General features: G+C 36.7%; 1 protein-coding gene across 2 annotated transcripts in view; it reads right to left on the bottom strand.

Annotated features, from left to right (window-relative positions):
• ARHGAP28 (Rho GTPase activating protein 28) overlaps positions 1-16,610 on the bottom strand; it is a 214,177-nt gene that overhangs the window by 129,608 nt on the left and 67,959 nt on the right. The window contains exon 1 of one of the 2 annotated variants that reach the window (XM_075585325.1): positions 12,300-12,634. The exons of the other annotated variant lie outside the window; for it this stretch is intronic. Within the exon in view, the coding sequence (XP_075441440.1) occupies positions 12,300-12,424 (125 nt within the window). The 5' untranslated portion in view covers positions 12,425-12,634. Of the gene's footprint in view, positions 1-12,299; positions 12,635-16,610 lie in introns of those variants that run through there. 2 annotated transcript variants of the gene reach the window in all.

Here is a 16,610-nt window from a genome sequence, read left to right as displayed (position 1 = left end):
TCATTAATTTTATTAACTCCAACCAAACATAATTCACAGTTCTCAGTAAGAATAATCATCGAAAAACTGCTACATTCCTTTTAACAATAGTAAAAATGTAGCAAACAGTCATCTCTTTCATCCTAGCATATCTCATGTAGCGTTAGTCAAAATCACTGCCTACATGATTATCCATAACGTAAAGAAATGTACTGCTCATTTCAAAAGTGCATAGAGGTATTAACAGTGTTATGATAAAGTATTGTGCAGTCAACAAAGATGGGGTTAAAGTGAGGACATGCCCAACTAGAAGTGGGATCCTATAAACGTAAATTTAATTAGGATTTGCAGGAGCAGTTAATTGTCGTTACCTACTTTTACATTGTTAGTCCAATAAGTTGTAGTAGAAATGAAAACATATTCAAAAACATTAATTTGATCCTATTGTAAGTGATACAGAAATCTAAACAATCTTCTTATAATAAACAATGTGGGGGGGGGGAGGAAGAGTCGCAAAAGCATAATTGGTAATTTCCTCATTTCCTATCCTATGGATATGTGGAGGAAACTGTGTGTAATCAGCAACATGTGCGATTCAAGGGCATGTTCCTTTGTGGCCTCCACAGGACACATGAATATGTTCACAAATTCCACTGATGCCCTGCATCCTAACTTGGGAAAAGGAGCAAATAGCAGAATGTGTTTACAGTATATAGGGTAACATAGGTTAGGTTTTTTTTTCCCCACCAATAACTGCAACGGTATGAAATACGAATTAAATTAAAACATTCTGTTGATAAACATGTATCACACAAAACAGATGCATGGCTAAATTGCTAGTCGTAATCATTCACCTATCTGGCTACACAAGACTTTAATTTGATCCACATTGAAACTATGGGGCCTTCTCCCAGTTCCTGATGTCAAAACAAATATAAAGATTGGAATTCTGCCAGTTATGGTGTCAGTGTAGTTTTTAAGAGGTAATGCATTCTATTTGAAAAAAAAAAAAAAACTAATGCAGAAAATGTGTTTGATATACTTAAGTAATAATCCCCGAAGAACAGGGCATTACTGGCCAATAACGCCCTGGCTGGAAGAGTTGAAGGCCCAAGGCAAAGCCGAGGGACTTTAACCCAGCCAGGGCATTATGGGACAGTAATGACCTGTTCTGAGGGGATTATTACTATTATAGGCTAAATGTAGACTTTATTTTTATTTTTTTTAATTTTTCATAAAAAATATACATTTTTGTAGTCATATTGATTTTTATCAGCATGATTGTCTACATTCTTATGCTTTTACTGCAAGTTTATTAAAAAAAATTGTACATATACACAGCCCCCTCCACACACACACACACACACACACACACACACACACACACACACACACACACACACACACACACACACACACACACACACACACACACACACACACACACACACACACACACACACACTGCAGTACCCCCTCTATACACACAAACACACTCTGAAACCCCCCCTATATACACAAACACACTCTGCAGTACCCTCTACACACTGTGCAGTCCCCTCCTCTACACCCACAAAACACACTGCAGACCTCCTCCATCCTCTACACTCACAAAACACAGCAGTCCCCCTCTACACCCACAAAATACACTGCAGACACACACACACACACCAACAAAACAGACTGCTGCCCCTCTACATCCATAAAACACACGCAAGCAGCCCCCTCTACACCCACTGCAGCCCCCATGTAAACCCACACACTGCAGACACACACACAAACAAAACACTCTACACCCCTCCTCCATCCACAAAAAACACCACAGCCACCTCTCTGCACCTACAAAACACACACTGCAGAGATACACACAAATCAACAAAACAGGCTATGCCACCTCTACATCCACAAAACACACTCAACATACACACAAACCTTTCCCCTCAATCTCCTGTGCGGAGCTCTTTGCAGACAGGGTGGGGGAGGAGTCAGTGCCTTGCTGGTGTGTTCTGTCCAATCACCTCCTCTGTCTAAGTGCAAATTTCACTCTTTGTGAATGAAACCTGAAAGCTGATTGGCTGAAAAACTTGGCAAGCTGCCAAAAATTACGGGCCATTACTGATTGGATAATGCCCGGAATTTTAACCAATCAGAGAGCAGGGATTTCAATAATGCCCTGAATTTTAATGCTTTAGCCTATAATTCCATATACGTAACACATTTTAAAGATTCTTTTAATTCCATACAATTAAAACTTCAATGCAGAATTATAGACCTCTTTATGTGAAATATATATATATCTATTAGCAATATTGTGAAGGTCCACAGTGGAAGGTGTGCAGTGGACCTTCACAAACGCTTGCTACAGAACTGCTTGGGATCTTTACCGGTCCAGTATCCAGCACGATTCTCGTGACGTTATCCGCTGGTCCGCGGCATCTACCGTCCCCGTGGGAACCAAAGAGCATCTGGTGGTGTGTATCCGGTGAGAGATCATCGCGGAGTGCCTGATACGTCAGTTCCTGCAGGCGGTGAACAACGAAGGCAGCATTCTGATCCAGTGGTGTCACGGAGTGAATACAGCAGCGAAGCAGCGTTTCCTGGTCCTAGGAGCATGAGTATATCTCATAACATGCTTTTAATTGTTCTATGTTTGTGAGTTCATTTTTATTGAGATTTTTGGGAATTAAATACATCGATTTTGCACAGTAATGCACTAGGATTTGGCGCTTTTTTTTTCTTCTTTCATATATATATCTATATATATATATATATGTGCTCATTTGCATGTCATTTCCCAGAATCCCTTGCTGCAGTGGAAGTGCTGTATGCTGGGTGATAATGGGGAAAGGCGGGGTTGCAGACCTGCCTAAGACATGCAGATGAGCATACAATTATATTTGCATATTTGCTTTCCTGTCGCGGGTTTTTGTCACTTTTTTTACTCACCATAACTTAACTCAGTATTATGGTTTAGCCTATCCCATAAGCCTCTCTTGCATTCCCAGTAAAATCAACCCCACACTGATGAGACCCATCAAGGTCGAAACAGCTGTCTGTGGGTGGTTTTCTGGGTATGCACCTTAACCCTGGCTGTGCTCAAAGCTGTGACCATGCAGCAAGCTTAAGCCTATAGGGAACCATGTTAAAAATGGTTATTGAGGCAAAAAGTGACACTGTGTGCTCATTTGCATGTCATTTCCCAGAATCCCTTGCTGCAGTGGAAGTGCTGTATGCTGGGTGATAATGGGGAAAGGCGGGGTTGCAGACCTGCCTAAGACATGCAGATGAGCATACAGTTATATTTGCATATTTGCTTTCCTGTGGAGGGTTTTTGTCACTTTTTTTACTCACCATAACTTAACTCAGTATATATATATATATATATATATATATATATATATATATATATATAAAACAAAATGGGGCAGCCGGCACTCCCAATACCATAAATAGTTTGCGGTGCATGTCCTATACCAATAGTAAGAGAAAAGTAATCCACTCCAGCAGGAGCAGACACAAGACAGCACTCAAAGGTAAGTAAGAAAACTTGTATAAATAATACAAGTTTTCTTACTTACCTTTGAGTGCTGTCTTGTGTCTGCTCCTGCTGGAGTGGATTACATACACAATATTAATACATTGTACAAATTGTGTACATAGTACTTTAAATAATATACGACGTATTAAGTGTATCAAACATATAAGAAGAAAATCTGGTTGTGGCAATTAAATGTGTTTCCTATTGTCTCTAGTATAACGAAATGGGCGAATTTAAAAAATCCAGCTAATGGCCATACAGTATATATTCAAATTTACAGGTCGACTTCCACGTATTGGGATATATGTAAAATATTAGTGTTCGTCAACAAGCTTCCATTGTTCCTCACATACATTTTTTCTCTATTGGGATATAAGCCAGTAACAATGTGTATTTGTCTAAATTTACAGATATTTGAGAATTATCTGTTGACTCATTTTTCATGTTATATTTAGGTTGTAATACACTAATTCATTCAGTTTGTTTCGCAATTGGATTTGGTAGTCGCTATAACATTTTAGCTTCAATATGCGTAACAACGAGACTAGCTTGCTGTGTGTGTTTAAAAAAAAGAACATGTCAGTTCATGATTGACATGCCTTGATTAATTTGATATATTTACAGTAAAACCACACACACACGTTTACATGTTTAATCACACAGAATGAACAAAATAACTGCTGTTCACTAATGTCTACTAATACATTTATCCATTCAATCACTTGAACAATGATAGCTGTAATTGCCATACAGTAGGCTTTAAGTTGAGTGGCGTTAGGAAGACTCCTCTACCCCCCGGAAACTTTACATATTTGTAGCTTTAGTGCCTTATTTGCTTTATTCTATAGTATGCATATTGCTTGTAATTAGTGTGGAAGACACAATACAGATGACATACTGAAAGCAAATTGGGAACAAGAGGTATGAGGCAAGTATACTTTTTGCCGCCAGGTAAAAATCAGAGCAAACTTCTCCAGTTTCGTCCTTCTCAATCAGGATGATAAATATAGACTTCCTAAATCCAAGGCGAACTTGCAAAAACAATTATCAAGAAAAGATTGAGTGGGCTGATTTAAATATAGCATTAGTAAATGACCTCCAAAGACCTCTACAAACATATCTTTCTTTATCTAAATGCCAGTTGTTACAAAATATTCAAATTGTTGAGATAATTGTTTGTATTGAACTTTGGCAAAGTTGCAATGTATTTTGAGAAAACAATTGAGCCCAGAAGCTGAATTCTCTCGGGGGGATGACACACTAAAGAAGTATGGGGGTCAGATCTTGATTATTACTATTCCAGTTAATAAATATAGGATGTCAAGTTTAAAAAATGTAAATAAAATAAAAGAGCAATACAACGAGGGCTATTTATGAAACTGGGCTAGTTGCCAATACAAAGGGTAATGAAAATGTAAAAAATCGACCAACATGTTGAATATGTTTTTTTAATGCAATTAACTAATGGTATATGCTTGTCATTTGTTACACTAATTTGTGAGTTATAACTCCCTCTTCACTAACAGCTTCCGAATTGTATGGAACTGAATAACAGGAAATGTTTTACATAGATTGAGGGGTTATTTATCAAAGTCTACCATCTGCAAAACTGGGGCAAAATTAGTGTCAGAATACTATGTCATATATCTCAAAGGAAAACGATACCATTGATTTCAATGGCAAGTGTTTTCCTTGAAAAATGTGGTGTATTATTTGCCCTGGTTTTACAGCGGGGAGACATTGATAAATGACCTGCTATGAATCTCCCCAGTTGCAAAATATACAAGTAATATATAGTAAATAGTGGTCAAGGTTTATTTGCTGAAGATAACAGCCTTGCTTTTTACTGGCAAGGAAAAGCAGCTCCTCCAATAATGGCAAATGCTTTTACTCATCATCAGCATGGTAAATCATTAGGACAATTAGGACATTAGGACAGTAATATTAGTACTGTAAAATAAATCTCACCAGCTGCACAAAAGGGTATCAAAGCAACACAAGGTTTATGAAATAAAAATACTTTTTTATTTTCAATAAGAGAATTCTGTATCAAAGTTGCCAAGATACAAAACTGCTGATGTCATTTGTTTGAAGAATTTAGTGCAACAATTTTGACAGCAAGAAGACATTGATAAATAATCTCTTGTTTTTTTTCTGTGATAAATCTGATGTTTATATTTGCTACAGTATTACACCTTCGAGACTTTGAGGAGTAGGAGCACATATATTGAGTTGGCAAAAAAACATTCCAGAATGCATTTCCATAAATGTGCGCTTTTTTTTGAATCATGAATATAATTTAAGTTTGTCAGTGCACGGTAAATATTTCAAAGATGTACTGAAACAAAAATCATGAAGCTAGGTTAAGCTAGGCTAGTTGATTTTTCTCAGTTACATCAAATTTCATAAAACATTTTGACTTTAGTCTGCATGTTTTTATTTTATCTTGTAAATAATTGGGATTCCTCCAAGGAGAGCGCTTTTTTTTGAATCATGAATATAATTTAAGTTTGTCAGTGCACGGTAAATATTTCAAAGATGTACTGAAACAAAAATCATGAAGCTAGGTTAAGCTAGGCTAGTTGATTTTTCTCAGTTACATCAAATTTCATAAAACATTTTGACTTTAGTCTGCATGTTTTTTATTTTATCTTGTAAATAATTGGGATTCCTCCAAGGAGAGCAGAGGCAAAGTTTTCAGAGTTCTGCATTTTTGTGGGTAACTCCAACTATCATCTAATCAGCAATAACTGACTTAGCTGAAATACTGGAGATGGGGCAGCTGGCCAAACATTCAACAAATGATGTGATCAAAGTGATCAAAGATGTGCCTGATGTTTTCTATCAACTCTTCATGTGTAGGTACCAGTGAGATCAGCAGAGGCACCTCACTAAGAAGAAATCAGAGATGCCAACTCTGGTTTCAACCACAACACAATAGATTAAATATAAACACAGTACAAAATTCCCATTGGACATTCAATATGTATATATATCCCAGTGAAAATAGACAAAGATTAACCATGTGCTAACTATTTAAATAGCATGAAAAACACAAATGTCCACAATATATTTATCTAAGCACAGAATATATTCTCTTAAAGTAGGTTCATTTAATGGAGGTAACAATTTCGACTCAAATTGTATTGGTTTTACATTTGATAAAATATTACTTATTAAGATATAAAGAAATTGTGCAATTGTGCAAAGCAGGAACTGTGTTGTTAAATGGTCAAATTACAAAAAATGTCTTTGATCTACTACAGGGTTTAAGTGCTTTAAATGTTTATACTTGTCTATATTTTAAACCAGAGGAACCTGGTTCAATTCCCTGTGTCAGCTCCTTGTTAAATTGGGCAAGTCACTTTATCTCCCTGTGCCTCAGGCACCAAAATCATAGATTATAAACTCATTTGGGCAGATGCATACCGTGCACTTTACTGTAATTGTGAAGTGCTTTGAGTCCCATTGGGAGAAAAGTGCTATTTGAAATAAAGTTATTATTATTATAATTACTGTACATTTATCAGTTGACTATTTTTTTTAACTCTACTTAATTCAATGTGTTTACAACCTTTTTTGAAGGCAAGTGTAAGAAGTAAGACATTTATTTCTACTACTCTGTGTGTAGGTTAAGATATATTTTTCTTCCTTGACTTTAGCGAGACTGCAATTTATTGAAAGCATCTCATCTTGTCACCTACCCAGTAGCAAAATAAGAATCCCCATTAAACAGAATTAAATCTGTGACAGTATGACTTCGAAAAGTTCCAGGCTTTCAGGATAGGACCTCCTGAGATCCTCATCCCAGAATTTTGTTTTTGATCCACCCTACAGGTTTCAAACTCTCCCCCATTATAACCAAATTAGGCACCCAACATTTTATCACCAAAATGCAGTTACGCATTCCTGGTCCATAGACAAGCACAGTTAATATACATATGAGGAAAGCAACTGAAAAGAGACTTGCTGCCAATAATAAAAACGATAGCCAAATATTTAGATGTAGCCAACTTTATTGCACCCACTGGCACTCTCCCACAGTTGATATAGGGCTGTACCCCTCTGTTTTCTCCCTCGTGGCTGACTAAACACAAAACTTCACCTGCTGGTGCATTGTATATGTTCCACTGTAACGTGCCAGCGGTGCAATAACATTGGCTACATCAGGGGAGCGCAAACTTTTCCCCCTGCGCCCCCCTGCCGACAGTTCCCCTCTCTCCGTGCCCCCCCCCCCCACTCTTACCTTTGCTCCGGCATCATGACGTCATATTGCCATGGCAATGTGACGTCACATGACCTCACGGCTTCATTTGACGCTGCGTTGCCATGGCGACGTGCGTATGAAGCCGCCGGAACCATGGTAAGTAAGGTTTACAGAGGCCTTCGCCGCTCCCCCGGAACTTAATTTAAGTGACTTCGGGAAGCGCGCGGGGCCTCTGTAAACCCTGCGCCCCCCCCAGACAGTCTTGTGCCCCCCCCTGGGGGGCATTGCCCAGTTTGCGCACCACTGGGCTACATCATGTTTGACTTTTTTCATGAACAGTTACGTCAGGATGGAAGGATGGTGGGAACATAGGCGGAAACTATTGTTGAGGATGCAGATTGTTGCCATGTGGACGAAGGGCAGAGATTTGCAGGCCATTTATCTGCAATAACCTCACAAATGTGCCATTTTTAAAGGTCAAGATTTACTGCTTGTAATTGGTGAGTTCAATTCCGGACTCCAAGACAGGAAACTGAGCCTTGCATTATCAAGTCTGAAATAGAGATTGTGTCCTTGTCCTTCTAAGCCTAATTGACAAAATACAGCATTATGAAAAGCACTGTCTTAGTATGTGTCAGACCTTACCAGTTCTTTATCCACAAATAAACCATTGAGTTCTATAATTAAAAAAGCTTTATTAATATTTCTACTATAAAATGTATAATAGTGTTTATAAATGTTATGCTACTGTTTGAAGAACCGCGTAAATAAAACAAAACAAATCAAATACACATACTGTACATACATACATCTATATAAATTGGCTATATGCTAATGGTGGAGGTTTTTTGTTGCCTTTTTCACCCACCATAACTTAAAATATATATGGTAAACCTACCCAGCCTAGAAATATTGCAAAGCAAGTATAAACCAACCTCACACTGATGATACCCATTATGGTTGAAACATGTCTGTGAGTGTCTGTACTTGCTTTGCTAGTCCCATGCTGTGCTTAAAAGCTGTGTGAACAGCGTTGCATTTGCTTATATGGGCTCCATGTGAATGGATATTCCAGGCAAAAGGTGACACATTGTGTGCTCATTTGCATGTCATTTCCCAGAATCCCTTGCTGCGGTGGAAGTACTGTATGCTAGGTGATAATGGTTGAAATGCAGGGATGCAGACCTGTCTTAAGACATGGGCATGTGCTCACAAGTGATATTCTTTATTGTCTATATATATATATATATATAATATACCCTGTGGTTTATTGTCAACATTCACACTGTGAAAAACAACTAGGACTCGGACTCCTGATCGGAAACACTGCTGGTGGTGATTATATTTCAGATATGCTGTTTTTAAATCTACAGGTATCCTTGTGAGTGAACTTGTTTCCCACCCTTCTCCCCTTCCATTAAATGTTATACTTTTTTATGCTATGGGGCGTGCGCTTTCTTTTCTTCTTTTTTCTTAAGTAAATAGGTAAATCCATTGGTTGTGGTTCATCCTGACCTCATCTTCCTGAAGCGTTTGCACACCTAAAGATCATCCACTGGACATTCACTGGACTGGTTTTTCTTTGTTGTTTGTCTTTTCACTATCTATTTGATATGTTTATGTATATATTTACACTGGTAATATTGATATTTCTATATTATTCACATCATCTTAGCACTTGTACGAGGCTACTAAATACTAGCTATTTAGCACTATATTTCACATTCTTAGTGGTTAATAAATATGAATTGATGCTAATATATATATATATATATATATATATATATATATATATATATATATATATATCTTTTTGTAAAATTATTCAAAATTATTCAAACACCTGAAACACCATTTCGTTGGGGCCTTCTCAGTATATAATGATTTGATCTTGGCCTCTTAAGAAGGAACATTATTAATACAATATGTTTGTGTCAAATATTGATGTCAAGGCTTAAAAGGACAAGAGGGTAGGTTAAAAAATACAAACTTGGGATTCATTAGCTGATGGGAAGTATTGATCATTATCAATTAAGAGGTTATGTGGTAAGTGCTGATTCTTTGCAGTCATCTGCCTTATGATTCATCAAGGCCTTTTTTTTTTTTTTTAAACCGAGGGCAAAGCATGTCTCCAAGTGCAGGAAACTTCCTGCAAAAAGCTCTCCATTAGATGATAGGAATTAGCATGTCACTGTGAAGATTGTTAGAATGCAAGGAAATAGAAGAGCGACAGAAGAAAACAATGTAATGTAACAATCCACACATGGATTGGAATACCCAATTGAGAGACAGTGTAATCCATAGTACTACATTCCACAGTTATACCTATAAAATACATTATCATATATCTCTAAATGTAGAGATCCTAATACATAAAGTAGACTCTCTCCCAGTAGATGATTTATATTGGGCAGGTGTTCTCAAGTCAAAGACCAAGTTGACAAAACCCTGAGAAAGAATATAGTTGAAAATGGATTGTTCATGCCTGTTTACTGCTCTTTCTGAAGGCAATAAACGACGCAAAGAAATATACTGCATAAACACTCCAAAATGTATCACACTGTATCTGATAAATGATTTATTGATACGAGTTTCTTTGAAATACAGCAATACCACAACCACAAACCATCATTAGAAGTTGTGCTGACACTTTTTTAATGCTCTTTTTTTTAAACGTGCATCATAATACATTCAGATTGCATTCTACACCAGATCTAAAGCTGGGGAAAAAATGCTTGCAATCATGTTACAGGAAACAGTGGGAATTATTTATTTGATAAATCCGGTGCTGTTTTAATGCTCAAGTATTTTGCAGCACGGACTTCTGAAGACTATTCCCCTTTACATTTGTTTGTTTTTTTTTACACATTGTCTGCACACAGCCTATATGGAATTATTCAGATGTTGTGTGCAGGTCAGGGCATCAGAATGTTTAAATGATCTTCATTTCTATACAGTACTGTAATTATAGTAGTTTGGAATATTTACAAACCATTGGTCTGTTTGTTGCCATGGACTTAAAAAGCATAATTTCCTAATATAAACTATATATTGTTGGATAACTACTGTATTCCTCATCAGTTAAGATATACTTTATAAAATATTTTTGCCAGGAAAAAAATATATATATATATATATTTATAATTTTCACATAAGTACAGGTATAAAAAGCAGAAAAACAGACTGGCTATGATTTTGTTACTAATTCAATAACATCAGTTAGTAACCATTTTTGAGCGGATAATAGGTAACTTCATAATAATGTACACCTGATATTGAATGTATCTTTTTGATTCTTTGCTATACTTTTTTATTTTTAGTGTGTTCACTTTTTGTTTAAGAAAAATGCAGCTTTAAAAAACGTCATCCAGCCTTTAAGCCTAGAGCTAATGATCAAAGTAATAGATTTGCCTTGGTGAATGTCTAAGAACATTGAAATATATAGTGTAATTCCCTTCATGTGTTGTACATTCCAGAGGGCCACATGCTGAGCTAATAAACTCTCTATGGAGCATGTTTGGGGAGCATGGATGCTGTCTCTAATAGCACATATGGCAAGTTCTAACTATTGCTTCAGGACAGCTGTTGTGGGTTAAGATTAGAAATTGGAGACTGTTTTGTGGTCACAATTCAATATGCATATTTCTTGACTAATGTCAAAGGCTTCCGAAATATGTTAGTCATCAAAGGACCAATATCCTCTTTTTAAAAAGACATATTTCCAGCACTGAAATGACCCACAATTTAGCACCAATAGCAAATATAAACATCTTATCAAGCAACAAAGTATTAACTCATATGCTACAAAATGACATAGAACTGAATCATTGTATGTGCCAGACAGTAACTGTGTTTGTAGTCACTGCTTTAAAGTATAATAAAGGGTTCTTTGGGACAACTGTTTTTTATGCTTCAGTGGAACATATGTATTGAAAACTGGGGATTTTATTTGTAAATATGTATAATTATATTGATTTATACTTTATACTTATTTTAATCACTCACCCCTATATAAAAATAAAGATGGGCATGATAGTGTGTGTGTGTGTGTGTGTGTGTGTGTGTGTGTGTGTGTGTCACACACACAGATGTATAACGTGATTTTGTAACTAGGTTATTTACTGAAGCTCCTTTGTTAAAAGTAACACGATCTTTCCCTTTGGAGGAGCAATACCTAGTATCACTGTAAAATAAAGTGTTGACCATATATTACAAAGTACTGTATGCCTTTAAGGTCAAGCAGCATTGTTTGCAGAGAAAGACATGTTGGTTTAGTCTTTCTGTTAGCACAGAGTTTATCAAGTCACAGCACCATGAAAAAATAAAATGCAGATAAATGCTTCTAGCAAATCTCATTCTAAACAGTGTTATCAGCTGCTCTGTGCTATGTTGTGGCATCAATCACTCCAAGGTTCTGAAAAGCTATACAAAGTGTCGCTTTTAGCTGTGCATCTTGGCCAATATAATCTGCCATCATGCATTAAAATAAAGTGATCTCTCTCCATCTCCAGACTCCCATTCAGGCTCACAAATTTAAATGACTGAGTATCATATATAGAATCCTTTATGAGTTACCTGATGATAGGAGACTGGCTGGAAGGCATCTCTGGCACAAAGCTCTGATCCACTATTGGTGTTCTGGGTGGAGTGTAAGAATGGTATCCTGTCAGGACCACGCTGCCCGAATCCTTTATCTCCATTATACTAGACGCATGTCTCCCCTGCAGCCTGGCCACACAACACAACTAGCCCACTTAAGGGCCTAAGTGAGACTGTCACAAAAGCTGACACATGGCTTTCCTCCCTGTCAGTCCCTTGTCTCTGTTGTTCGCTTCTGTCATGAGAGGGCTGCAGAGCTGGAGACACAGAGGGGTGAGAGCAGGACAGGACTGTGCCTGCAGCCAGAATAGTACAGGCTGTATTAGCATATCTTTAAAAACACCGCCCCCAATCTTAAGGAAGTACTCCTGTCTCTAGGAAACAACTACAAACCCGAGCTAATCCTCCTTCATGGTTCTCTGTGTTCCTCATTGAATTATGTGGGTTTTTTTTTTCTGTTCCCTTGTTGTTTTCTAATTAAAAAAATTCAGTACAATGAATAGGCGAATCGAAATGTTAAAGCAATGTTCTAACACTCCCTGTGATGTAGAAAACGTCAATGTGACCACAATGGCGAATAAGTCAAACTTCTAGCTGAAGAGATTTGGGAGAAAAATGATTGAGATTGCTACATATTCCATTGCTATGCACACTATCAAGAGGATTTATTTCAAGGAAAAAGTGGGGAAAAATACCCTTTCCCCCCAAACTGTCTTCAAAATTAACAGGGAGAGTTGGACAATTTATTTCCCTGACTTTGCTTCCCTTATGGATATTATTGGCACCTAAAACAAAGATGTTATACTACTATATATATCTGACAGTAAAGGGGTTAAAGCAGCACTGGCTGTATGTATGTATGTATGTATGTATGTTATGTATGTATGTATGGTGGGTGAAAAAGGCAACAAAAAACCTCCACCGTTAGCATATAGCCAATAAAGAATATCACTTGTGAGCACATTCACATGTCTTAGACAGGTCTGCAACCCTGCCTTCCAACCATTATCACCTAGCATACAGTGCTCTCACTGCAGCAAGGGATTCTGGGAAATTACATGCAAATGAGCACACAATGTGTCACCTTTTGCCTGGAATATCCATTCACATGGAGCCCATTTAAGCTGATGCATCGCCGACCAATATTTATTTTAAATAAAAATAATTATGTTTAAAACAAAATCCAGAAATTGTATTAAAGTATTGATAAGGTGAACACTTAGGTTCTGCATGGACAGAAAAATTGTTGAGGCATAAATGCCATCTTCATGGCGGATACACGTGTAAAGTGTTTCCACGTCACACGTGACAAGGATAGTTTGATCATCAACGATGATATTTTCTAGCCGTGATAGAATGTCCGTGCTGTCCCTGAGATAGGATGGTAAAGTTTCAACAGATAAATGAAGAAAAGCATCAAGGAAACGGCTAATGGGCTCACACAACCCCCCTATACCTGAAACAATAGGATGTCCTGGGGGGTGGGAGAGGTTTTTATGAATTTTGGGCAAAAGATATAGTGTTGGTATCACTGGATGTTTAGTAATTAGACCGTCATGATGATGCTTAGTAATGATACCCTGTGCCAATGCTTCATGTATAACAACATCAAGCTCACTCTTGAATTTTTGGGTAGGATCTCCCAAGAGTTCCCTATAACATTGGGCATCACGTAATTGAAATTCTGTTTCATAGGACAGTCTGGGCATAAAACGATATTGCCCCCTTTATCAGAGGGCTTGATCACACTTGCTGTCATAGTTTTAAGGTCATTAATAGCTACCCATTTTTTACGGAGCTTCATGGCCACAGATTATATGTTTGTCATTGCTAATATCTGCTACACCTACTTATTTCATCCTGGGAGTCATTGCTTACTCATATCTCCCTCTACAGATTTATGCTGCTGATCTGATTATATTTTTTTCACCTGAGTTTAATATGTAATTCATTTCCTGGATTTTGTATGGGACTGCCCTTGCTATTCTCCCATTGGTAGTAGCTGTCTCTATTAGGACGTTCAGTGTATAGGCAGTTGGTTTACAGTATTAATTAATTCTGTTTTTTCTGTACTGCTTATATCTGGGTTATGTTTTTTTGCGGTTATTCCTTACTTATTTTTTGTTTGAGTTAATATTTTTGATGATCGGCCGGTCCTCATTACATCTCTAGGGGAAAATCTTTTTCCCTGGATTTGTACTTTTATATCCTCAGACATTTATTATGTATGATATAATTGGTTAAACTCATTTTTTTTGTGTATGTGTATTTATATGTTTATTTTTCATCATTAATTATTTTTCAAGATCAGCCGTTTTCTTTTGGTATGTGGTTTGGTGTGTTTTACATGTTTTAATTATTATGTGTTGTTAATAAAATCAATTTTATTATTTCCCCTATATTTTTGAGTGCTTTCATTAGACCCTTTTTTCTCTTTTTGTGTTTATATTGTAGTTTGGGTCGTTAGCACCACCAGAGGGTATTTATAACCCTTATGTCTGGTTCAGTGGTTTACTTGACTTTTTGGGAACTGATTTGATTGTGGCATCATTTTTGTGTATGTATATGTCCCTGGAAGAAGCAGGGTCGAAACGATCGTCGGGTTTTGTTTGTCTCCTGACACCCCACTACTACTCCATGCTGAGCCTTCATTCATTTATGAGACATTGGAACAGGTTTTCTTTTCTCCTATTTAAGGACTTCTAAGTGCTTTTTTCATCTAGGCACTTGCCTTATATCTATCTGTATTTTTGTGGTGTCGTTGCCTTGATTAATTGCAGTGTTGTACAGTGCCTTATAATATTTTATTAAGAGAGATACATTACATATGGTGCTTCTTACTGGTCCCTCCCCCCATATCACTCCTTTGTCCCTGAGTATTGAAGGGGACAGTGGGGGAGTAGGTTCCTTGTATTTACCACAGCACACTATATTTTTTCGTGTGATGCACCATATATTATAAGAATTATATCTTATGTTATTACCTGTGTTCCATTTCCCATATTATTATATGTGTATCCTGTGACCGGACGGTACTTTTGGGGAGAGGGCTTTATGTGAACCCTCTCTTTCAAATTATGCGTATGGGTGCTATTATATATTTTTCATTCTGATTGCTCATGCATGTCATTGTTTGATAGTGGCTTACTCCCTTAACTCATGTTTGTAGGGGGGTGTTAGTGAGTGTTTTATCTATATGTTTCTTTATGTGATGTTTCTAATAAACTTTATATAGTGAGTATACCTGAGTGCTATTTTTGGAATAATTTTTCTCTATTTGTTTCTATATCATTTTGATTCCAAGCACCATTAGTGGCATTTCATTTGAAAGCTTACGTTCTAAGTGTGGTACTCTATTATTGGTGCAGTCTGTAGCAGCCAATTTTGTTTGTGTTTTCATATGTATATATATATATATATATATATATATATATATATATATATATATATATATATATATATATATATATATATTATATCCAATAAATAATATCACTTGTGAGCACATTCACATGTCTTAGACAGGTCTGCAACCCTGCCTTTCAACCATTATCACCTAGCATACATGGATTCTGGGAAATGACATGCAAATGAGCACACAATGTGTCACGTTTTGCCTGGAATATCCATACACATGGAGCCCATTTAAGCTAATGCATCGCCGTTCACACAGCTTTTAAGCACAGCATGGGACTAGCAAAGCAAGTCAAACCACTCACAGACATGTTTCAACCTTGATGGGTATCATCAGTGTGAGGTTGGTTTATACTTGCTTTGCAATATTTCTAGGCTCCGTAGGTTTACCATATATATTTTGGGTTTATAGTGTGCTGTTTTGTAACTGCTAATACATGTCTTTTTGCTTTATCTGAGTGTTGCTGCTTTTGTGCCTTTTCTTATGGGAAGACAGGGTTTCTATATATATATATATATATATATATATATATATATATATATATATATATATATATACACAGTGGTCGACAAATCACCAAAAAATCTAATAATCTACTCGCCACCTAGTACCACACATGTGCTGCTTGGGCCAATAGGAGCTCACCACGATGTTAAATCCACTCGCCCAGGGCGTGCAAATGTATAGGTTTGTCGAACACAGTATATATATATATATATATATATATATATATATATATATATATATATATATATATATATATACATATACATATACATATACATATACATATACATATATCTACAAACAAACAAAAATAATCCACATACACTCCTAATAGATGAAAGGGTATTTATAAGACCAATAGAATA

This window comes from Ascaphus truei, chromosome 2 (genome assembly GCF_040206685.1).
Source record: "Ascaphus truei isolate aAscTru1 chromosome 2, aAscTru1.hap1, whole genome shotgun sequence".
NCBI lineage: Eukaryota > Metazoa > Chordata > Amphibia > Anura > Ascaphidae > Ascaphus > Ascaphus truei.
This window is presented reverse-complemented; position numbering and strand designations above follow the sequence as displayed.